Consider the following 17,253-nt stretch of genomic DNA (forward strand, 5'->3'; position numbering starts at 1 on the left):
TGGTGGCGAGGACCCTAAACAATACACAACATGGCCACAACATTTGTTACGAAACATCCAAAAGAATACGAGTTGTGCATGAAGGAATCTCCAGACAGCAGCCAGAATGCAGCAACTTCAGGTACGGCAAAGGAAGGACAGTCACTGTTTACTTCATTCATGTGTTTACTGTGTTCATGGACTGAGGATGGGAGGAGGATTCGGTATTTAGTTTTGGATTCGGCAGAATCTTAACCAGTGGATTCGGTATTCTGCCGAACCCCAAAAATCTGGTTTCAGTGCATCCCTAATTTTCTAGTAGAGACGAAACTGAGAAAAGGTTTTCTCTGATTTACTATCTGTTAGAGTCGAGCTGAGATGGGCCGAATCAGAACGCTGCGATGTCTTATAATTAATCTTTGGTCTGAACTGGAGTTCATCTTGAAGTCACTCAGCGTTGGAACAACCGTCTACTTTTCCCGCCCGGTGTAGAAACAGCAACGGTAACACCAGACTGCTCGGCAGATTTGACCAGAGTGCAGACGACATCGCCACACAGCCATCAGCGTAGCTCAAAAGTGACGCAGCGTACAACGCAGAGCCACCGAGATACACCGCGAACATCAGCAACAGTGCTCCCAGTATGGCCATGATGGTGCAGAAAGCCCTCTGCTTTAATTGGTCTACCCGCTCCCTGGCCCCGCCCACTTCCCCTGGCCCCGGACGAATCAGAACGCAGAGAACAGAAAGGCTACAGAAAGAGACGATAGGTAAGGAAATAACCAAGATGCTGAGAAATGGAACTACGGGCAACGTGGGCACATAAAGAGCTAACACACCGCTCCACCCGAAGCACAGCAGCCAGACGCACCCACAGCTGATGTTTCTGATCCTGACCCCCCCCGACTGTTTCAGCCCCAGGTAGGTGACGGGGTGAACGACAGCCAGGTAGCGCTCCACGCAGGTGAGAGTGTGAAACAGAGTCTGTCCGGGGAAAACGATGTGCAGCGCGTAGAAACCCACGATCTTCATCTGTGGGAGATCTGAGTAAAACACGCAACAGAAGAAACAGCAGCCCAACACGCTGATCAGCTCCACGGCCGCCATGTGGAAGGTGAAGACGTCCGAGTGGCTCGGCTGCCGTCGCCGCCGGTGACCCACGTGGAGGACGAGGAAGAAGAGGAGGACGAAGAGGAGGAGTTTGGTGGCGGTAAAGGCGACGGAGATGAAGAACGTGACGGGAACGTCAAAGCAGTGGTACAACAGGTCCAGGGTGCTGTTGGTGGAAGATGAGTTGGCTGACATGTCTGATGTTAGGAAGACCTGAGGGAGAGGAGGAGAGGGAGGGGAGCAGAAAGAGAGGAGCAGAGGGAGGGGATCAGAAAGAGAGGAGCAGATGGAGAGGAAGATGCATGATAAGAAATATGGATAAATATCAGAGTAATACAATAACATTTGCGTTTCTTAAGGCCGTCGTGCGGAGGCTCCACGTAGAGCTTCCGCCATAGCCTACGCAAGTGGCCTGATGTGCGCGTGTGCGTGTGCGCGTGTGCGTGTGTGTGTGTGTGTGTGTGTGTGTGTGTGTGTGTGATGGTGATTATCTTCAGAGTGAGTACCGACTCTAGAGTCATAGTGAGAGAACCAAAGTCTCCCCTGTTCTTTCTGACCACGGTGGCAGATCTGGAGCAGGAGAATTTAACCCTCTCCTTGATTTCATGATGTTTATGGAGAAGGAGAACCAGGAAATCAGTTGGGGGGAAATGCAACGCTACCAAGCCACGGCCGAGCACCCTAACGTGTAGTTACATTTTTCGAGAGGTGACGTCCAGGGCTACGGTACGGAACGATTATGGCCAGGAAATGATAATCATGATTATTTTGATCAATATTGAGATCACGATTAATTATCACGATTATTTGTTGATTTTAACCAAACTAATTTTATTGTCACATAGGCTAATTATAACTGCTTTTCTTTACTGGTAAACTGGTAAACCCTGTGACCGGCTTATGATGACCGACTGCTACCTGTTGTGGAGTTTTCCTCACGTTACTCTGTCCTCTGTGACTGTCTCTACATCTAAACACTAAGCTGCGCGGTGCAGGGAACAACTCTGATTGGCTCATGGAGGCACGTGATCAGACAGTTGTTTATGGAGCGCTAGATTGGCTTTGCAAAAACTTTGATAAGGAGCGTTCTATGTTAACGGAATGACGCATTTTAAATATTTCTCGATCACGCAAATTTGATCGTGGTAAGCCAAAACCCTACCCACCCCTGGACACGGTTGGTGTGTCAGGGCCTTTAGTTGTAAAGCTTTAGATCAGTCCAGATAGTTTTGGTGTGAGCTGCCCGGTGTTGGAGACAGTGGGCGTAGAGACGCCTGCCTTCTCTCCGATATAAAGGAACCAGAAGGAACTGGGCTTGTGTCATTTGTGCAATACGTAGGCTATTTAGGTTGTGCAATATGTTAGTTGTGCAATAAATAGGCTATTGCTGAGAGATGTTAATTTTCTGTATTTTGTGTCGTCTTTGTAAAGCTGCAGAACAGACAGAGTCCAAACTAAAGTTCCCTTCGGGGACAATAAAGTATATTTTATCTTATCTAAAGCGCAAAAAGAATACAGAAGGCAGATGTCTCTACAGCCGATATCTCTAACACCAACACTATCAGACAGCACAACAAGCTCCTTAAACGTACATGTTTATAATTTCTGTACTGTATTCATGGTCCATTTGCATTATATTTATGCTCTATCTTTTTATGGTCATTTAGAGGGTATGAGCATTGAAATTTCCATTTTTATGGATGAACTTGACTTGGCCTGATAAATAGCTCTACAGGTAAGAGAAAAGATGATTGATTTTGAGGGGGAAAGTCCCTTTTGTCCCTTAGTGTAAAAATTACACTAAATCAGTTTCATTATCAACCAATTTGAGATAAAACTAAAATACAAAATCGCAGATTTATTTTAGTCACAATTGTCAAAATTCAAAAATCCTTTTGAACACATTGTTTGCCTAAAGAAAAAAAACAATCACAATTTAAAGCTCATATTCTGGTTCCCGACTGTTTATTATCTCATACATAGAGAATTTACCTAAACACATGTATTAACACACTTTTTTATATCATAAATATGGGTTTCTTACAAACAAAATGCCCCAAAAATAACATGGATGTACAGTACGTTGTATAGAACCCATATGATGATCTTTGCATGTAAAATTAATGATTACTTTCATTGGATTTTGGGTGTTTTATTAAAAATTTTATAACATTTGAAAAACATGTTCAAACGGTTATAAAACAGTATCGAGTGTGGCCGGGTTGGTCCAGTGGGTAGAGCAGGCACACATATACTCAGAGGTTTATGCCTCAATGCAGAGGTCCAGAGTTCGAATCCAACCTGTGACGATTTCCTGCATGTCTTCCCCCGTTTCACATAACTGTCCTATCAAATAAAGACAGAAAAGCCCCAAAAAATAAAATAAAAACAGTATTGCGACTAAACTTTGACCTCAACCAGTCTGTGATCCATTCAACATCCTCTGATCTTAACTACTAGTCAAAATAACTCATAATTTCTGCTTTTAAACTCAAAAATTAGGTGTAGTGTAAATATATAATGTATATTTATGATATAATTTAGGTTTATTGAGCATGAATTTAAAACAAAACGTTGAAAAAAAGTGACAAAAGCATAAAAAAAAAGCACCAAAAATTCAAATTGACTTTTGACACCAGACTTAACCATATGTACGGTGAGATGGAATCTGTGTTTTCAGCTGTCGAGTCACATTTAAGGTTTAGTTGCTGATAAAATCATCTGGTCTAAAGTTTGTATTTTTTCTCTCTTGGAGCCTTAATAAATGTTTGAATATTGGACATGAAGGACCACTCACCTTCCCCCCCGATGGTCTCTGGATGGGTCTCCGAACACGTCAACTCGTCTCTGAGATGGAGGCCAGTGTGTGTCGAGTGGCAGCTTCTTTGCATGTTGCAAATTCACGGCAGATTTTATGATACTTTTATGCTAAATTGCGATATGCAAATAATGTTTCACCATGATTGTTCCGCAGTGGGAGGAGGAGGGAGGTTAGTCTCTCAGCACTTAGGGAAATACACTGGGAGTTAGGTTGGACCTTGGATGTAAATAAGGTGCTAAAGTGTGAAGACAGACAGACAGAAAGACAGAGAGAGAGAGACAGACACAGATAGAGAGAGACACAGAGAGAAAGAGACAAATAGAGAGAGACACAGAGAGAGAGAGACAGCATACAGAGAGAGAGAGAGAGACAGCATACAGAGAGAGACAGAGAGAGAGAGACAGACAGAAATAAATGTCTCTGCGCGTGCTGCTTAGTATTATACGTGCATGTGCCTCTTCCTATGTTAAGATTCGCAGCTGCATGTTCACCCTCGATTGTTGAATTAGTGCGCAAAAAAATGATAGCTGCGCACATGAAATTATATCATTTGTTTGTGGAGCATGTTTTATTGCGCTCGCGAGATATGATATAAATCTGACGAGATACTCCAACATTTTGCACGGAAGACGATGTGTGTGTATGTGTGTGTGTGCGTGCTTATGTGTGTATTTGTGTGTGTGTGTGTGTGTGTGTGTGTGTGTGTGTGTGTGTGTGTGTGTTGCGCTGCTGTTAAGCTTGTATTGTTTATGTTTTTCCGTGTAGTTGCCATGCGTCTTTAATAATGTTTGTTGTGTGTTGTTGGTCATTTTAGTTTAACTGTCTGAGTTTTGTCTCTTTTCTGTTTTCTGCTGCAGTGTTTCTGAAATGAATTAACTGAATGAATGAATTAAAAATCCATAAGTTAAAGAGCTCTGAGCACAGGGTCTGAGGTGTGATTCTGTTGTCTGGGAACATTCAGTCAATTTTCTTAAGTTTTAAAGTCACAGAAATCATCAGGTTCTGTTTTTCAGCTCATGATTACAGTCTGATGATCTTTAATGAGCAGGATGATGATACAGGATGATGCTCTTCCACACCAGACATATTCACTGTTACACTCAGACTGCTTTACATTTTTCAAAAACATACAAGCCATCAGACAACGTGACACAGCCAGGTCACCCATCCTTACTATTTTCCCTCTTGCACATATTTTTGTATTAAAACTAAGTTTTAATAACCCCTGGGCAGTAACTGCACATTCCTGCACAAATGTACACTTTGAAAGCACACACTATATTTACGTAGTCTTACATTTTTCTATAAGATGCTGATTGTAAAACTCTCTTTGGATGAGAGCATCATATCAGTCAGACAGCCAGCAGGTGGCAGCACAGCACCTTCTCTTTCTTTACACATGCTCAGTTCAGCAGGGAACAGCTCCAACACACTGTGCGTTCATGGACATTGGAAAAACGTTTTTCCGAGTGAAAACGTCACCATTCACGTAACGTCCTGTGGGAGTCAAAGGTGGGAAACTCGGGCTGGATTTTGCTAACAGAGTTCCCCAGTTGGTGACGCGTTGTTGACAACTAACGTTTGATGGAGGCGACTTTGGCTCACTGAACATATTTCAATGATAATAAACTGTTTATTGTGGACAAATGCCTCTGCCAAGAGTTAAGGGAGGGGGCGTGTTTTTTCTTTCGTCGGTATTTGACGGTAAGGGAATAACATGAATGTCTATCTGACAAATAACAAAGAATAACGTCAAGGGTACACCTCTTTCGTTGAAACTTGACGCCAGGGTTCCTTGACCATGCGTCATACATTTGACGAGTAGGGAGTGAGACAGTTGCTGCGTTCATGCCACCTCGGAATAACAGGCACCGCCCCCCTGGTTACGTTGTTTTTCCGACTGGCAGCGTTCACATGGTCGGTATGCGTATTCTTCTTCTTCTGTTATATTGGCGTTTGGCATAACAACTTTTTGCATGACTGCCACCAACGGTTGGCCGTAGTCTAGAGCATCAGGTGGGTGAAAACATGGAGGCCACAATAACAAAAGATTTTCTGCTGTTTTCTTATGCGAGCATCCAAACAGCACATCGCCAAGTGTGTGTTTGTGTTATCTGCAGGACAACCAACGTGAAAAGACACGGATAATGTGTTGTTTTTTTATACATAGGCCTATTTATGAATAATTTGAAACATGTTATGTTGGTGTATGTTTCTTGGCAGAGGCGTTTGTCCACAATAAACAGTTTATTATCATTGAAATATGTTCAGTGAACCAAAGTCGCCTCCATCAAACGTTAGTTGTCAACAATGCGTCACCAACTGGGGAACTCTGTTATCAAAATCCAGCTCCAGTTTCCCTCCTCTGATTCCCACAGGACGTTACGTGAATGGTGACGTTTTCACTCGGAAAAACGTTTTTCCGATGTCCATGAATGCACGGAGAATGTTGCACTGCAAAAAAGGGGTGTCTAAAAACAAGATAAAAACACTAAATCTGAGGGAAAAGGTACTCAAAACAAGTGAAATTATCTGTCCATGCAGCAAGATAATTTCACTTGACAAGATTTCTTGAATTAAGATTGTTAAATCTAGAAATAAGCATGTCTACAGAGTTATTTGGAAGGCTTAAAATAAGCCGAAAATGCTGGTTATAAGATCAGATTACTTAAGATTTTACTTTTTACAGCCCCAAAATAAGTAAAATACACTAAATATAACTCTAAAATTCTGGTTTTAAGATGAGATCACTTAAATTTTAACTTTATACAGCCTCAAAATAAGTGAAATATACTAAATATAAGCAATTACATATTTATTTTTCTTACTTTTAACAAATGTAGCTGAAAATTAGTAAAAAAAACAAACATTCAATTTAGAAAAAGAATACTCAGTATTAGTGAAGAATGACTAAGCTCTGTCTTAATGCAATCTGTTTTATCTTGAAACAAGGCTAACTTCATCTTAAAACCTAAAGCCTGTCCTTATTTTTAGAATATACATCTTAATGGTACAGAAATCACAACCAGAATGGCTTATAAGCGCTGTCAACATTTATTTAACACTTAACATCATCAGCAGTGTCAGGGTTGCTATGCATCTTTACAATCAATCTTTACAATAAAGACTGTAAATCTGAGTTTCTCCGAAAAGCGTAATGCAAAATGATGCATATATTGAATAAGATAATGCCTCCTTTGCATATTTAAACAACATTTCAGAAAACGTGTAATACAACAAATAACTGCCTTAATGAAAGTAATCAAAGTAGGTTTCACAGTGATATCTGTTAGGTCAAATGTCAACCCTTAATTCTTGTGTTTACCAGAGATGTGCTCGTACATTTCTTGGAAATAAGTCATTCAGCATGAAAAAAGCATAAAACATGACTAATGGACTAAAGAAATCTAAGTTGACTAAGACCAAAACGACTGATTAGTCGACTAATCGGGAGCAGCCCTAGTACTGGAACCCCTGAGTAATTTAGGCAAATAACTAAGGGACACTGTAATAAGCTTTCGGAATACATAAAACTATTGTAGGCACAACTAACAATAACAAGAACAACTGACAGGACAAAATACTCCTCGACATTCAGCTACTTCTCAATGAAAGATTTCCAATCAGCCATTGCTTTCTTGTATGCACTAGTGGCATCTTGATCGTGGATTGTGTCACCAATTACCTCTGTTTGAATAACAGAGAGGAGTGTTGCAACACATTTTGGATAGGTTAAGTGCAAAGTGTAGTAGTATGCCATTAACACCAACATCCCATCTGAGAAATCTTCCTGCGGGAGGGTGGTCACGGGTACGTTACCCACAGCCACGATGGTGGTTGATCCATCAGAAAGCAGAACTGGGGAGGAGAGAGGACGCTTCTCCAGGTACAGGCCAGGGTCTTCGCCTGACTGGAACAGAATAAAAAGACCAATGTGTAGTTTTTAGATTAAATGACCAGGTTGCAACCAGTGACTTGAACACTCTTAAATTAAATTCACGTTTAAAAACTCATACTGATTTATGATCAGACTGGAAGAAATAAATATGAATTACTTTACAATGGGGCGGGGAACATGTGCTTTAAAAACATTTGTTTGACTGATCAAGGTGTAGGAATTTAGAATGGATTAAAAACTGATACAACCTGATGCAAGGTGGTATATTTTTATTTTTTCTGGAATGAATGAATGGATTAATTAATCAAAGGTTTTAAAACACTTCTTGGTATTCCTTTCTATACACACCATTTGAGGGACACTAGAGGCACTTCTGTTTTCCCCTTTTTGCATAAATTAGGTCATATCTGTGATTGGGAACTTAGGGTGAATTGTTACTGTAAATCTGAACATGCACAACAATGTGAGAACATAAGACACCAAAGAGGACAGTAAGGAATCAACACAAAAATGTTCTTACCTTCAGGATATGAAGAAGTGCCTCACAGCTATTTCCAAGCTTCTTTGGTGGTGAAGTTGGTGAGGGGAAAAGGGATGGGAGTGCATTGAAGAGGGCGAGTGTGAACTCCACTAAAGAATAGAAAGATGAACTGAATGGTCTGAATATGGTATAAATAACAACACATTTGCATATGAAACAGCAACTTACCTCCACGGACATCCAAAGGGAAAGGGGGTTTCAGGGCTTTCTTCCACACACCATAGAACTGTACCTTGGCACAAAAGTCTGCCCATCTTCCTTTGACTTCCTCGACATATCTGCTGTTGGTGCCACCTACTATGCGCCGCAGCTCATCCATTGCCTAAGACAGCATTGTGCACAGTTATTCAACCATTCACAATGCATTGTACATTTAGAATACAGATAGATAGACAGTAATTCAAGTGTGGGTAGTAAAAAAACACATACATTTCGAACATCTTTGAAGCATGGATATGCCTCAAAGATTTTTGCAGGTCGGTCTTCTTCCCTTGTAACATCTGCATCAATAAAAGCCCGTCTGGCCTCAAACTCAAGGTCCAAAAGTTGAGCAACATCGTTGTGATTGGGTTTTGCATTGGGCTTATTGTACATGTTGCTCAAGGTTCTGTAGTGCCTAGCCTGCATCTTCAGATTGTCCTGGCGGACTGTAAATAAAAAACAGAGCTGAGACATTTCAATGTAAACACTTCAACAACAACACAGGGGAAATAAAGCATGGTTAAAATACAATGCCCGATTTTTTTGGTAAACTTACAGTAGCAGTAAAAAATGTTTAGAAGTTTATGTTTGAATAGTGGGGGAAAAACAGAGGAAAGGAAATAAAATAAGTATATATATATGTACTGATTGAACAAATGATATGTAATGATTGAACTAGTCACTAATTAGTTATTTAAAACAAACAAAACTATACATGAATGTTTGAAATGCTTCATCGTTAATTAATTGCTGACCCAAATCAAATCAATATCAACAAAGTGGGTTGATTGATTCATGTCTGAAAAAAAGTGTGTTCATCAACATCCACAATCTTAGGAAATAATTGATAAATAATTTAAATTGAATCTCCAAAAGTTTTGACTCTGATTTGCCACTCTGAAAACCATTATCCATTATGGATAACAGGCTGAGAGATGTGCTGAGGTGGACTTACCAACAACATCCTTTGCAGGTGTGGTTGGTAAAGCGATCACAGTCCTGGGTGAGGAGCCTGAGGCTGATTCAGGTGGCAGCAGTAAGGTTTTGGTCCCACTCTTTGGCTTCCTTGGCACAGAGGAGGGTAGTTGTAGTGGGGATGCTTTTTTGGGAAATAATGAAAACATTCTTAATACAATTAAAAGCATGATGACAAGCAAAAACAGGCAGATATAAACACAGTGCATGCCTAGCCATGAACTCTGGTTTAACAAATGTGGACAACTATAGTTTCATTACATGATTAAACAAAAACAAGTTGTACGACAGCACCCTTTCATTTTTTTGCCCTGAATTTGCACACCTGCACTGGAGTTGTCCTCGCTGATGTCATCATTGCTCTCAAGAAGTATAGTATTATCACTTGAGTTGCTTGTGTCTGTCCAATCTGTCTCCATGTCTTGGTTGTCTGCACTGAAGAGAGCTGTCTTGGCCACTCCTCTTTGTGGTACGGAGCCCTGCCTCTTCCTTGGGGATCTCATATTTTGGAGTCGCTTGTACATTTTGGTGTAGATGGTCAGCTGTAGTAAAAGAATGCTAGATAAGTTGTTTGTCTTGTTGCTGACCTGCCCACAGTTTTGGTTTAGATAAATAAAAAAAATATTACTTACATATGGCATATTTGGATCAGCATCACGTAACATAGGGTAATAGTCGACAATCTTCTGTGACATGGCTCTCATTTCCAATTTGGAGGGGTATCTTACTTCTCTCCCCATGGGACTAGCACGCAGGATTGCAACCATGCTGGTGATTGTGTTCCTTACAAGTCTGCAACATAGCTCCTTTGACATCTTGTAGTTCTTTTCCTTTCCATTGCAGAGCAATGCAAAGTACTGGCTACGCACCATTTCTAACTCAGAATCTGTGTACACCACATACTCTGGAGGGTCTGGCATTTTCATTGTTTTCTCAGAAGATATGGGGGTTGAGGCTTGAGGCTGGCATGGTGGCATGGCACTAGTTGAGGGCATAATCCCACTTCCACTACAAGTGCTGGCATCTTGGTCCGTGGTATTTTCACACTATTAGGAATATGTAGAATGAAAATAAAATGCATTAGGACCATTAAAAATATGGTACAATTCAGACTTTACTCATTTTTACTTATTCCAATTTGTGTTTACATTTTGACTGATGAAATCCCAAAGTTTCTTTCTTCTGAAAAAATGTTCAGGGCCAGGAAAAAGATCCCTCAGGTCATCCCGGCTAAGGCCTTTCAAAGCCTCCTCATCAACACTGGCCGCTGAAAGATACATGACAAATACCTATCTTTAAATTAAGCAATGGCAAGCTACAGTACCAAGCAACATAAAGAGGTGCCTCAACAAATCAGATAATGAATTGCAAAATTACTAACTGGATTTTCTTTAGCTGTCAGTTTTTATTATTATTTCTATAATCCAAAACACATCATTAGAAAAACTCAATACAGACATATTTATTCTGTTATTATTATATTATTATTCTGTAACAAAGTAAACTTAACTTTTTTATGACAAGGGGTTTTATCTTAAATGTGGGATTTCTATTTCACAACCATATATTTTGCTTTATAATTCTGAATCTTATGTATAGTTTTTCATCCTAAGCATGTTTGAAATTTAATTCGTTCAGCAAATGAAGGTTAAGGAAAAATCCAGCAAGCAAAAAAATTTTGAATTTCAAATAATGTATTCAGCTAATAATGTGCACTCTAATATATAAATAGTAATAATTAGAAGCTTTATTTGTACAGCAGTGAATATATAAATAGCATAAATACATCAAATATAAACTTTATTCGTGACTTACCCTCCAATACCGATAGAGTGACATCGTCAAAAATATCCATCCTGGATTCATCAGCTCCCGGAAGTATTAACAGTCGGTACCGTACCTGGCAAAAACCCACAGCCAAACAGAGCTCGTTAGCTAGCATGCAAAAGTGCACGTTACAGCTAACATCAGCTAGCTTGCTTAGCAAATACCCAGGTGGACGACGTTTGAAAAACGATAACTATCACAGCAATAACCAATATGATTTTGGCAAGTAATATTTAACAATTCAATAAAGTTTACTGACCTTGAGCCGCTGTTCTTTCACAAAATAACACGCCTGTTAACGTTACTCAAGCGGAGAACCGAAATCACTAACGTCATTGAGGTGGGTCCGATGGAGGACATGAATTGAGGATGCGCAGAAAATATCGTATGTAAACATGAAAATATTTTTAAAATAAAACATTTACCATTTTAAAATTAGTGAAGTCGCATATATAATTGGAGAAATGTAGTATTAAAATAATAAATACAAATTATTGCATGAGTGCCCACCTCACCATCCACCTTCATTAGCCCGCGACGCATAGAACTATGGCCAAGCCAAGTCCCGCCCTACAAAGCAGCTCGATTGGTTGGGGTTAGGCATTTCACCTCGAGTGGTTAAGGCTGATTGGTCAGGGGATAGGACCTCTACAAATGAGGTAACGTTACCTAGCATTCTCCTGGACGCCTGGCCAATAAATGCTATTGAAGGGCGGGTCTTGGCGTGGCCATAGTGGGATTAGTATTATCGCGCCCGCGACAACAACATCGCGCGCGCAAACGGTTCATCATGGCGGCGTGGAGGTGTATGATATGTGTCGTCTTTGTTGCTTTAACTCTTAAAGTACTCCTTAGCCACATTAATGCAAGTCACAGTCGCAGCCAGGATTTTTGGGTTTACTGTGGTATTGACGGATGTGAACAGGACTTTAGAGTTTTCAACTCTTTCTTTCGCCACATTAAACGGACGCACCTTCAGTATTTGAGGACTGGATGCCCACCAAGTGGATGGAGTACGACGCCTTCATCTCGGTCTTTGGGACAGGAAACATTTGGTGTTTCAGTTTTTGCCAGCTGTAGCACTCCTGCAGCGGCCAGCAGTGTGGCCAGCTGTGTCCCACCTGCTGCCTCTCTACCTGAACCGTCACCACAGCCTGACGCTGTCGGCCGCCTTGAGTCCGTAAGTTTCCACAATTCAATTTATTTTGACCTCTGAGGTCTTATCATGCCAATTAGTTTGCTCTTTGTGTGATGCTGACCTGTGTAAAGTGTTTTATTACTTTTTTCCTACATATAATTGCATAATCAAAGCGTGGCCTCCTTGAATCCACACTGCGAGTGTGCACGTAAATAGTATATATGTACACTTTCTCTTTCATATTATTGTCTCCAGTGAATGCTAGCTAAGTTACTTATCTCCGTAATGCGAAACAGGCAACAATAATTGCAATACCTGTCCAACTCGATACATGATGTGCGCTCTGCACATAGCTGGAGCTATCCGATCGAAAACATGTTAATATAATTTTAACAATGCTTCCTCTTACCTTGAATATAGACGAGCTGCTCAGGACCTAGACCAGTGAAGTGAATGTGGGATTAAAATTAAGTTTTTCCCCTCTTGTGTTCGTCAAACAGGTCAAATCAATAACAGTCCTGACTGTCCATCTACTTACTCTTACAAATATGTATACTTCTCATTTTCTAAAGGAAGAAGCTGTTGCTGGGACATCCAGAACCAGACCTGATATTGCCAGATCTGCAGCAGCATTCACCATCAGTGTCCGGGAACAGTGCCACTTGTCACAGGTACATTTGTCTTGATGGGCAACTGCTTTAATGGTACTATTCATATCATATTTGTGAATAATTCCTTGAAACAATATTTATTAAAATATAATTAATTCCTTTCAATATTTGAATGTAAACTATTGGCCTGTTAGGAATAATTATATGGGTGTAGAAATAATTAAAATTTTAAATATTTTCACAGAGAACTGTCAACAGTGTCATCTCAGGGGTGCAACAGTACCAAGCCGCTCTCCTTGACACGCTAAAGGAGAGAATCAGAAGGGTGTTTGAAGAGAATCCAGAGACAACTGCTCAGCTCCAAGATGAGGCTTTGGCTTCATTTGATACATTCATGGATCCATTCTCAACCACAGCATATGGACAGAATAAAACCATCAGAGAACTATTCAATCCAGTCAACCCAGAGGAAGTTGTAGTGTCCCAGAAGATTTGTTGGGTAAAGCGTGGTCTTTCAAGGGTCATGGCCTTAAGAAGCAAAAGTTTTTACTATGTACCACTTATTCAAAGTCTCAAGCAGTTACTGACCAATCCCAGAATCTTCACCATGTTGAACACTTTACCACAAAAAAGTAGAGAGGGATTCTTGTATGATTTTACTGATGGAGCCCTTTTTACATCCCATCCATTATATTCTCAAAGGCCAAATGCATTGCAAATATTACTTTACACTGATGAAATTGAAATATGTAACCCTTTAGGCCCACATGCCTCTGCAAATAAATTACTGATGTTTTATTATAGTTTAGGGAATATTGATCCAAAATTTAGGTCGAAGTTGGCTGCAATAAGACTTCTTGCTATTGCCAGGCAAACGATATTTCCCAGTGGGGTGTTGATGTTATACTAAAAAGAATCTTAAAAGATCTGACACTTCTTTACAATGGTGTTAGGATTGACACCCCAAATGGTGAAATTGAGTTATTTGGTGCTGTGATAGCCATATGTGGAGACACACTTGCCCAACATGAGCTTGCTGGGTTTAAACAAGGTGTTGGTTTTGCTTATAGCAAATGTAGGCATTGTGAATGCTCCTTTGAGGATATGCAACGTATTTTTGAGGAGAATAGGTTTGCTGAAAGAACTTTGGACAAGCACATCAGGCAGTGTCTTGAAATAGACAAAGCAAGCACAGAAACATTGAAAGCATCCCTCAAAACGACTTACGGGATTAACAGAAGAAGCAGACTAGTTGATGTTCCAGCATTTGACCTGATCAAACAAACGCCACAGGATATAATGCATGTAATTTTTGAAGGCGTTGCACCAATGGAGATAAAGCTTGTATTAAAAAACCTGATTCTGTCAGGACAGATAGAATTAGATGAGATTAACTCAGCTATTCTAAATTTTCCTTACTCACCTTTAGATATACGAGATAAACCATGTCCTATTAGTGTCAGCACTTTAGCTGCGCTAATGACAATAAATTAAAACAGTCATGTGGACAAATGTTAATACTTGTAAAAATACTACCTTTTATTTTGAATGATATGCACAATGAGTATGTCAAATTTACTCTGAAGTTAATTGAGATTGTTCAAATTGTCCTTGCTCCTGTTATTTCTTTAGAAACTGTATTACGGCTAAGACGGATGATTGAGCAACATCTGCATCAGTTCAAAGAACTTTTTTCTGAAGCCAATGTAATACCCAAGCAGCATTACATGCTACATCTACCTAGCCAAATCATATCTCTTGGTCCTTTAATTAGAAGTATGTGTATGCGATTTGAAGCTAAGCACAGTTATTTTAAGCAGTGGGCTTCTAAGTTAAATTTCAAAAATGTCTGTAAATCGCTTGCCAACCACAATCAGTTACTAGAATGTTGTCAAAATGAAATAGGCATTGAGCATCCAATTTTGCTAGTGAAAGAGAATCGGGCCTGTCTCAGCTGTCAAAAATATTGATTATGTTAAGAGAAAAGTCAAAGATTTTTTAGGGATAGAGATCATGCAATCTGTTGTCTCAGTGAAATGGTACATCCTCAATGGCAATAAGTACATTAGTGGAAAATCTATGATTATTGTAGATGTAGATGGTGCTTTCCCAGTGTTCGGACTGATAAAAGATATCTTTGTGATTGATTCCTCTTATGTTGCTTTTGAGTACCAGCGTTATGAGACACTGAATTTGAGTCCAGAATTGCTGGCATATGAGGTGGCAGTTCCCAATGTTGCCCAGGCTACAGAATATGTACATGAACTCATTGACTGTATTTCTTATTTTTCAGTTAGTTTCAAGGAACATACATTTGTGCCAATAAAATATAGTCTTTGTGATATTATTGCCCACAGAAGTAGACATTAATATGGAGGAACGATAAGGGATACATTGATCGAGTTTCCTGTTTTGTTTCTTGTGCTTGTTTTGTTAAGAAACATTGGTCATCAAAACATTCCATGGATTGTATGAGTTGATGAGTTGTGGTGAAGGTTGTATAATTTATCTTTCACATTGTCGGAACATACTTGAAGTCAGAGCAATAATAAACTGTTTGTTTCAGATGCTTTTTGTGTGACTCTTGAATCAAGCAACTTGAGTTTGTTACTGAATCTTAAAACAAGATTTATTTTGATGAGAATTTGGGGGAGATATGTACTATATCTTATTTTAACAGTTATTTACCACATTTTAAGATTTCCTGCCTATTTGAGACAAAAAAGATAAGATTGTGCTTGATTTAAGATTATAGTGTAAAGTTGAACACTTAAAATAAGAAATTCACTCTTAAAACAAGATAAATTATCTAACACTTCTAAATCTAAGTTTTTTTATCTTGGTAAGAACCAAATAATTTGTAGTGTGCACGTTGTATGTGAGAATTTACTCAATAAAATACTAATAATAAAAAAATGGTGTTTTATGTTTAGCACTTTGATTTGCCTTATATATACTATATAAAAAACCTACAGTTGAGTGTTTAGAAATACAGCCTAATGGCTTTTTGACTAATTTGCATTTGTTTTGAATTGTACTGTTGTGAAAAACAATAAACTATATACAAAGAGAAGCATTTTTTTGTTTTATTTTCCATGCATAGTTATTTAAAAACGCAATTTTCTAATTTGGCAGTTGATTAATATTAATAGCAAAGACTAAAGGGGAAACACATGAGTATATTTATGTGTGGGACTTAGTTTGATTTAACATCACACTGCATTATTAGTTGTTTTAAATAAATTACTTTTTTGAAATATCAATTTATGGTAGGCCTAACATTAATTATCATATTCAGAAGATGATCCTCATATCAATCACCGTGGTTACAGCTTGTAGCCATCCTAACCTTTGTAGCCTTTAATAAAGACTACCTTTTCAAAATTAAGAAGGGACTAGTTTTAGGAAGCATTTTCAGGAAATTAAAAGGATAAGCAGATTGTTGCTGAGGTTTTTGTTCACAGGGTAAGATGTATATAGCTTTGTTTGGGTATGTGTACATATACAACATGTGTTTTGGCATTTTTAGCACACTTCTACCTCAGCCTACTGCACAAAGACAAAACTCACACATCTCATTCAACCATTTCACAAGCTGAGAAAAGGGTCATGACATGGGTCAGAGCAGTGGTTCCCAACCTTTTTTCCTTGGCGCCCCCCCTACTCATGTCTAAGAAAAGCTGAGATTGTGTAGAAAGTGTGTGTTATCATTTAGAGCAGACACCCACTGTGAATCAGATGGTTTATGTTATACAATCCTGCATTACAGAGCATATTAATATGAAATTTTTTTTTTATTATTACTGTCATGAAGGTTGTGTAGAAGAATAGAAACCAGTCTCTCCAGGCAAGCACACATAATATGGTCTGATCTATCTTTATTCTCCATGCCAAGTATGAGCTCTTATCCTCTGGCAGAAGATATGGGTAAACTTAACATTTCTAAACTATAGGCCTAATTTGGACCTACCTCAATTAAGACTTTCAATAATGTTGCTTGAGATTGCGGGTTTGCAATAGCTTCATGATATGAAGCATGGTTGTGTTGCTCTTGTCACTGTTTGTGAAAGATGAGCAATAGATTGTTGCTGTGTGATGTGCTTCAGTCTGACTACATATCACTTTGTTCATGTTGTTTTATATTGTAATATA

At 39.2% G+C, this 17,253-nt stretch overlaps 3 protein-coding genes across 4 annotated transcripts; 1 reads left to right on the forward strand and 2 right to left on the reverse strand.

Annotated features, from left to right (window-relative positions):
* Positions 1-7,316: 7,316 nt before the first annotated feature.
* On the reverse strand, positions 7,317-8,985 carry LOC120572860. Of its 2 annotated transcripts, none has more exons than XM_039822368.1 (4): positions 8,779-8,985; positions 8,518-8,671; positions 8,329-8,438; positions 7,317-7,816 (listed from the first exon to the last, which is right to left on the reverse strand). In XM_039822368.1, exons 1-4 carry the CDS (start codon positions 8,974-8,976, stop codon positions 7,715-7,717), a joined length of 564 nt encoding a protein of 187 aa, XP_039678302.1. In that variant the 5' UTR covers positions 8,977-8,985; the 3' UTR covers positions 7,317-7,714. The 2 variants fall into 2 exon arrangements, with proteins under 2 accessions (XP_039678302.1, XP_039678301.1); XM_039822367.1 differs by having other exon boundaries at positions 7,317-7,820.
* Positions 8,986-9,464: 479 nt separating this feature from the next.
* LOC120572617 lies at positions 9,465-12,142 on the reverse strand. Its single transcript, XM_039821938.1, has 6 exons — positions 11,612-12,142; positions 11,341-11,425; positions 10,674-10,792; positions 10,158-10,571; positions 9,851-10,067; positions 9,465-9,649 (listed from the first exon to the last, which is right to left on the reverse strand). Exons 2-6 carry the CDS (start codon positions 11,378-11,380, stop codon positions 9,465-9,467), a joined length of 975 nt encoding a protein of 324 aa, XP_039677872.1. The 5' UTR covers positions 11,381-11,425; positions 11,612-12,142.
* LOC120572618 lies at positions 12,083-14,011 on the forward strand. Its single transcript, XM_039821939.1, has 3 exons — positions 12,083-12,532; positions 13,063-13,161; positions 13,346-14,011. The coding sequence occupies exons 1-3, from the start codon at positions 12,143-12,145 to the stop codon at positions 14,009-14,011; spliced, it is 1,155 nt and encodes a 384-aa protein (XP_039677873.1). The 5' UTR covers positions 12,083-12,142.
* The last annotated feature ends 3,242 nt before the right edge of the window (positions 14,012-17,253 follow it).

Source organism: Perca fluviatilis, chromosome 14 (genome assembly GCF_010015445.1).
Source record: "Perca fluviatilis chromosome 14, GENO_Pfluv_1.0, whole genome shotgun sequence".
NCBI classification, from domain to species: domain Eukaryota; kingdom Metazoa; phylum Chordata; class Actinopteri; order Perciformes; family Percidae; genus Perca; species Perca fluviatilis.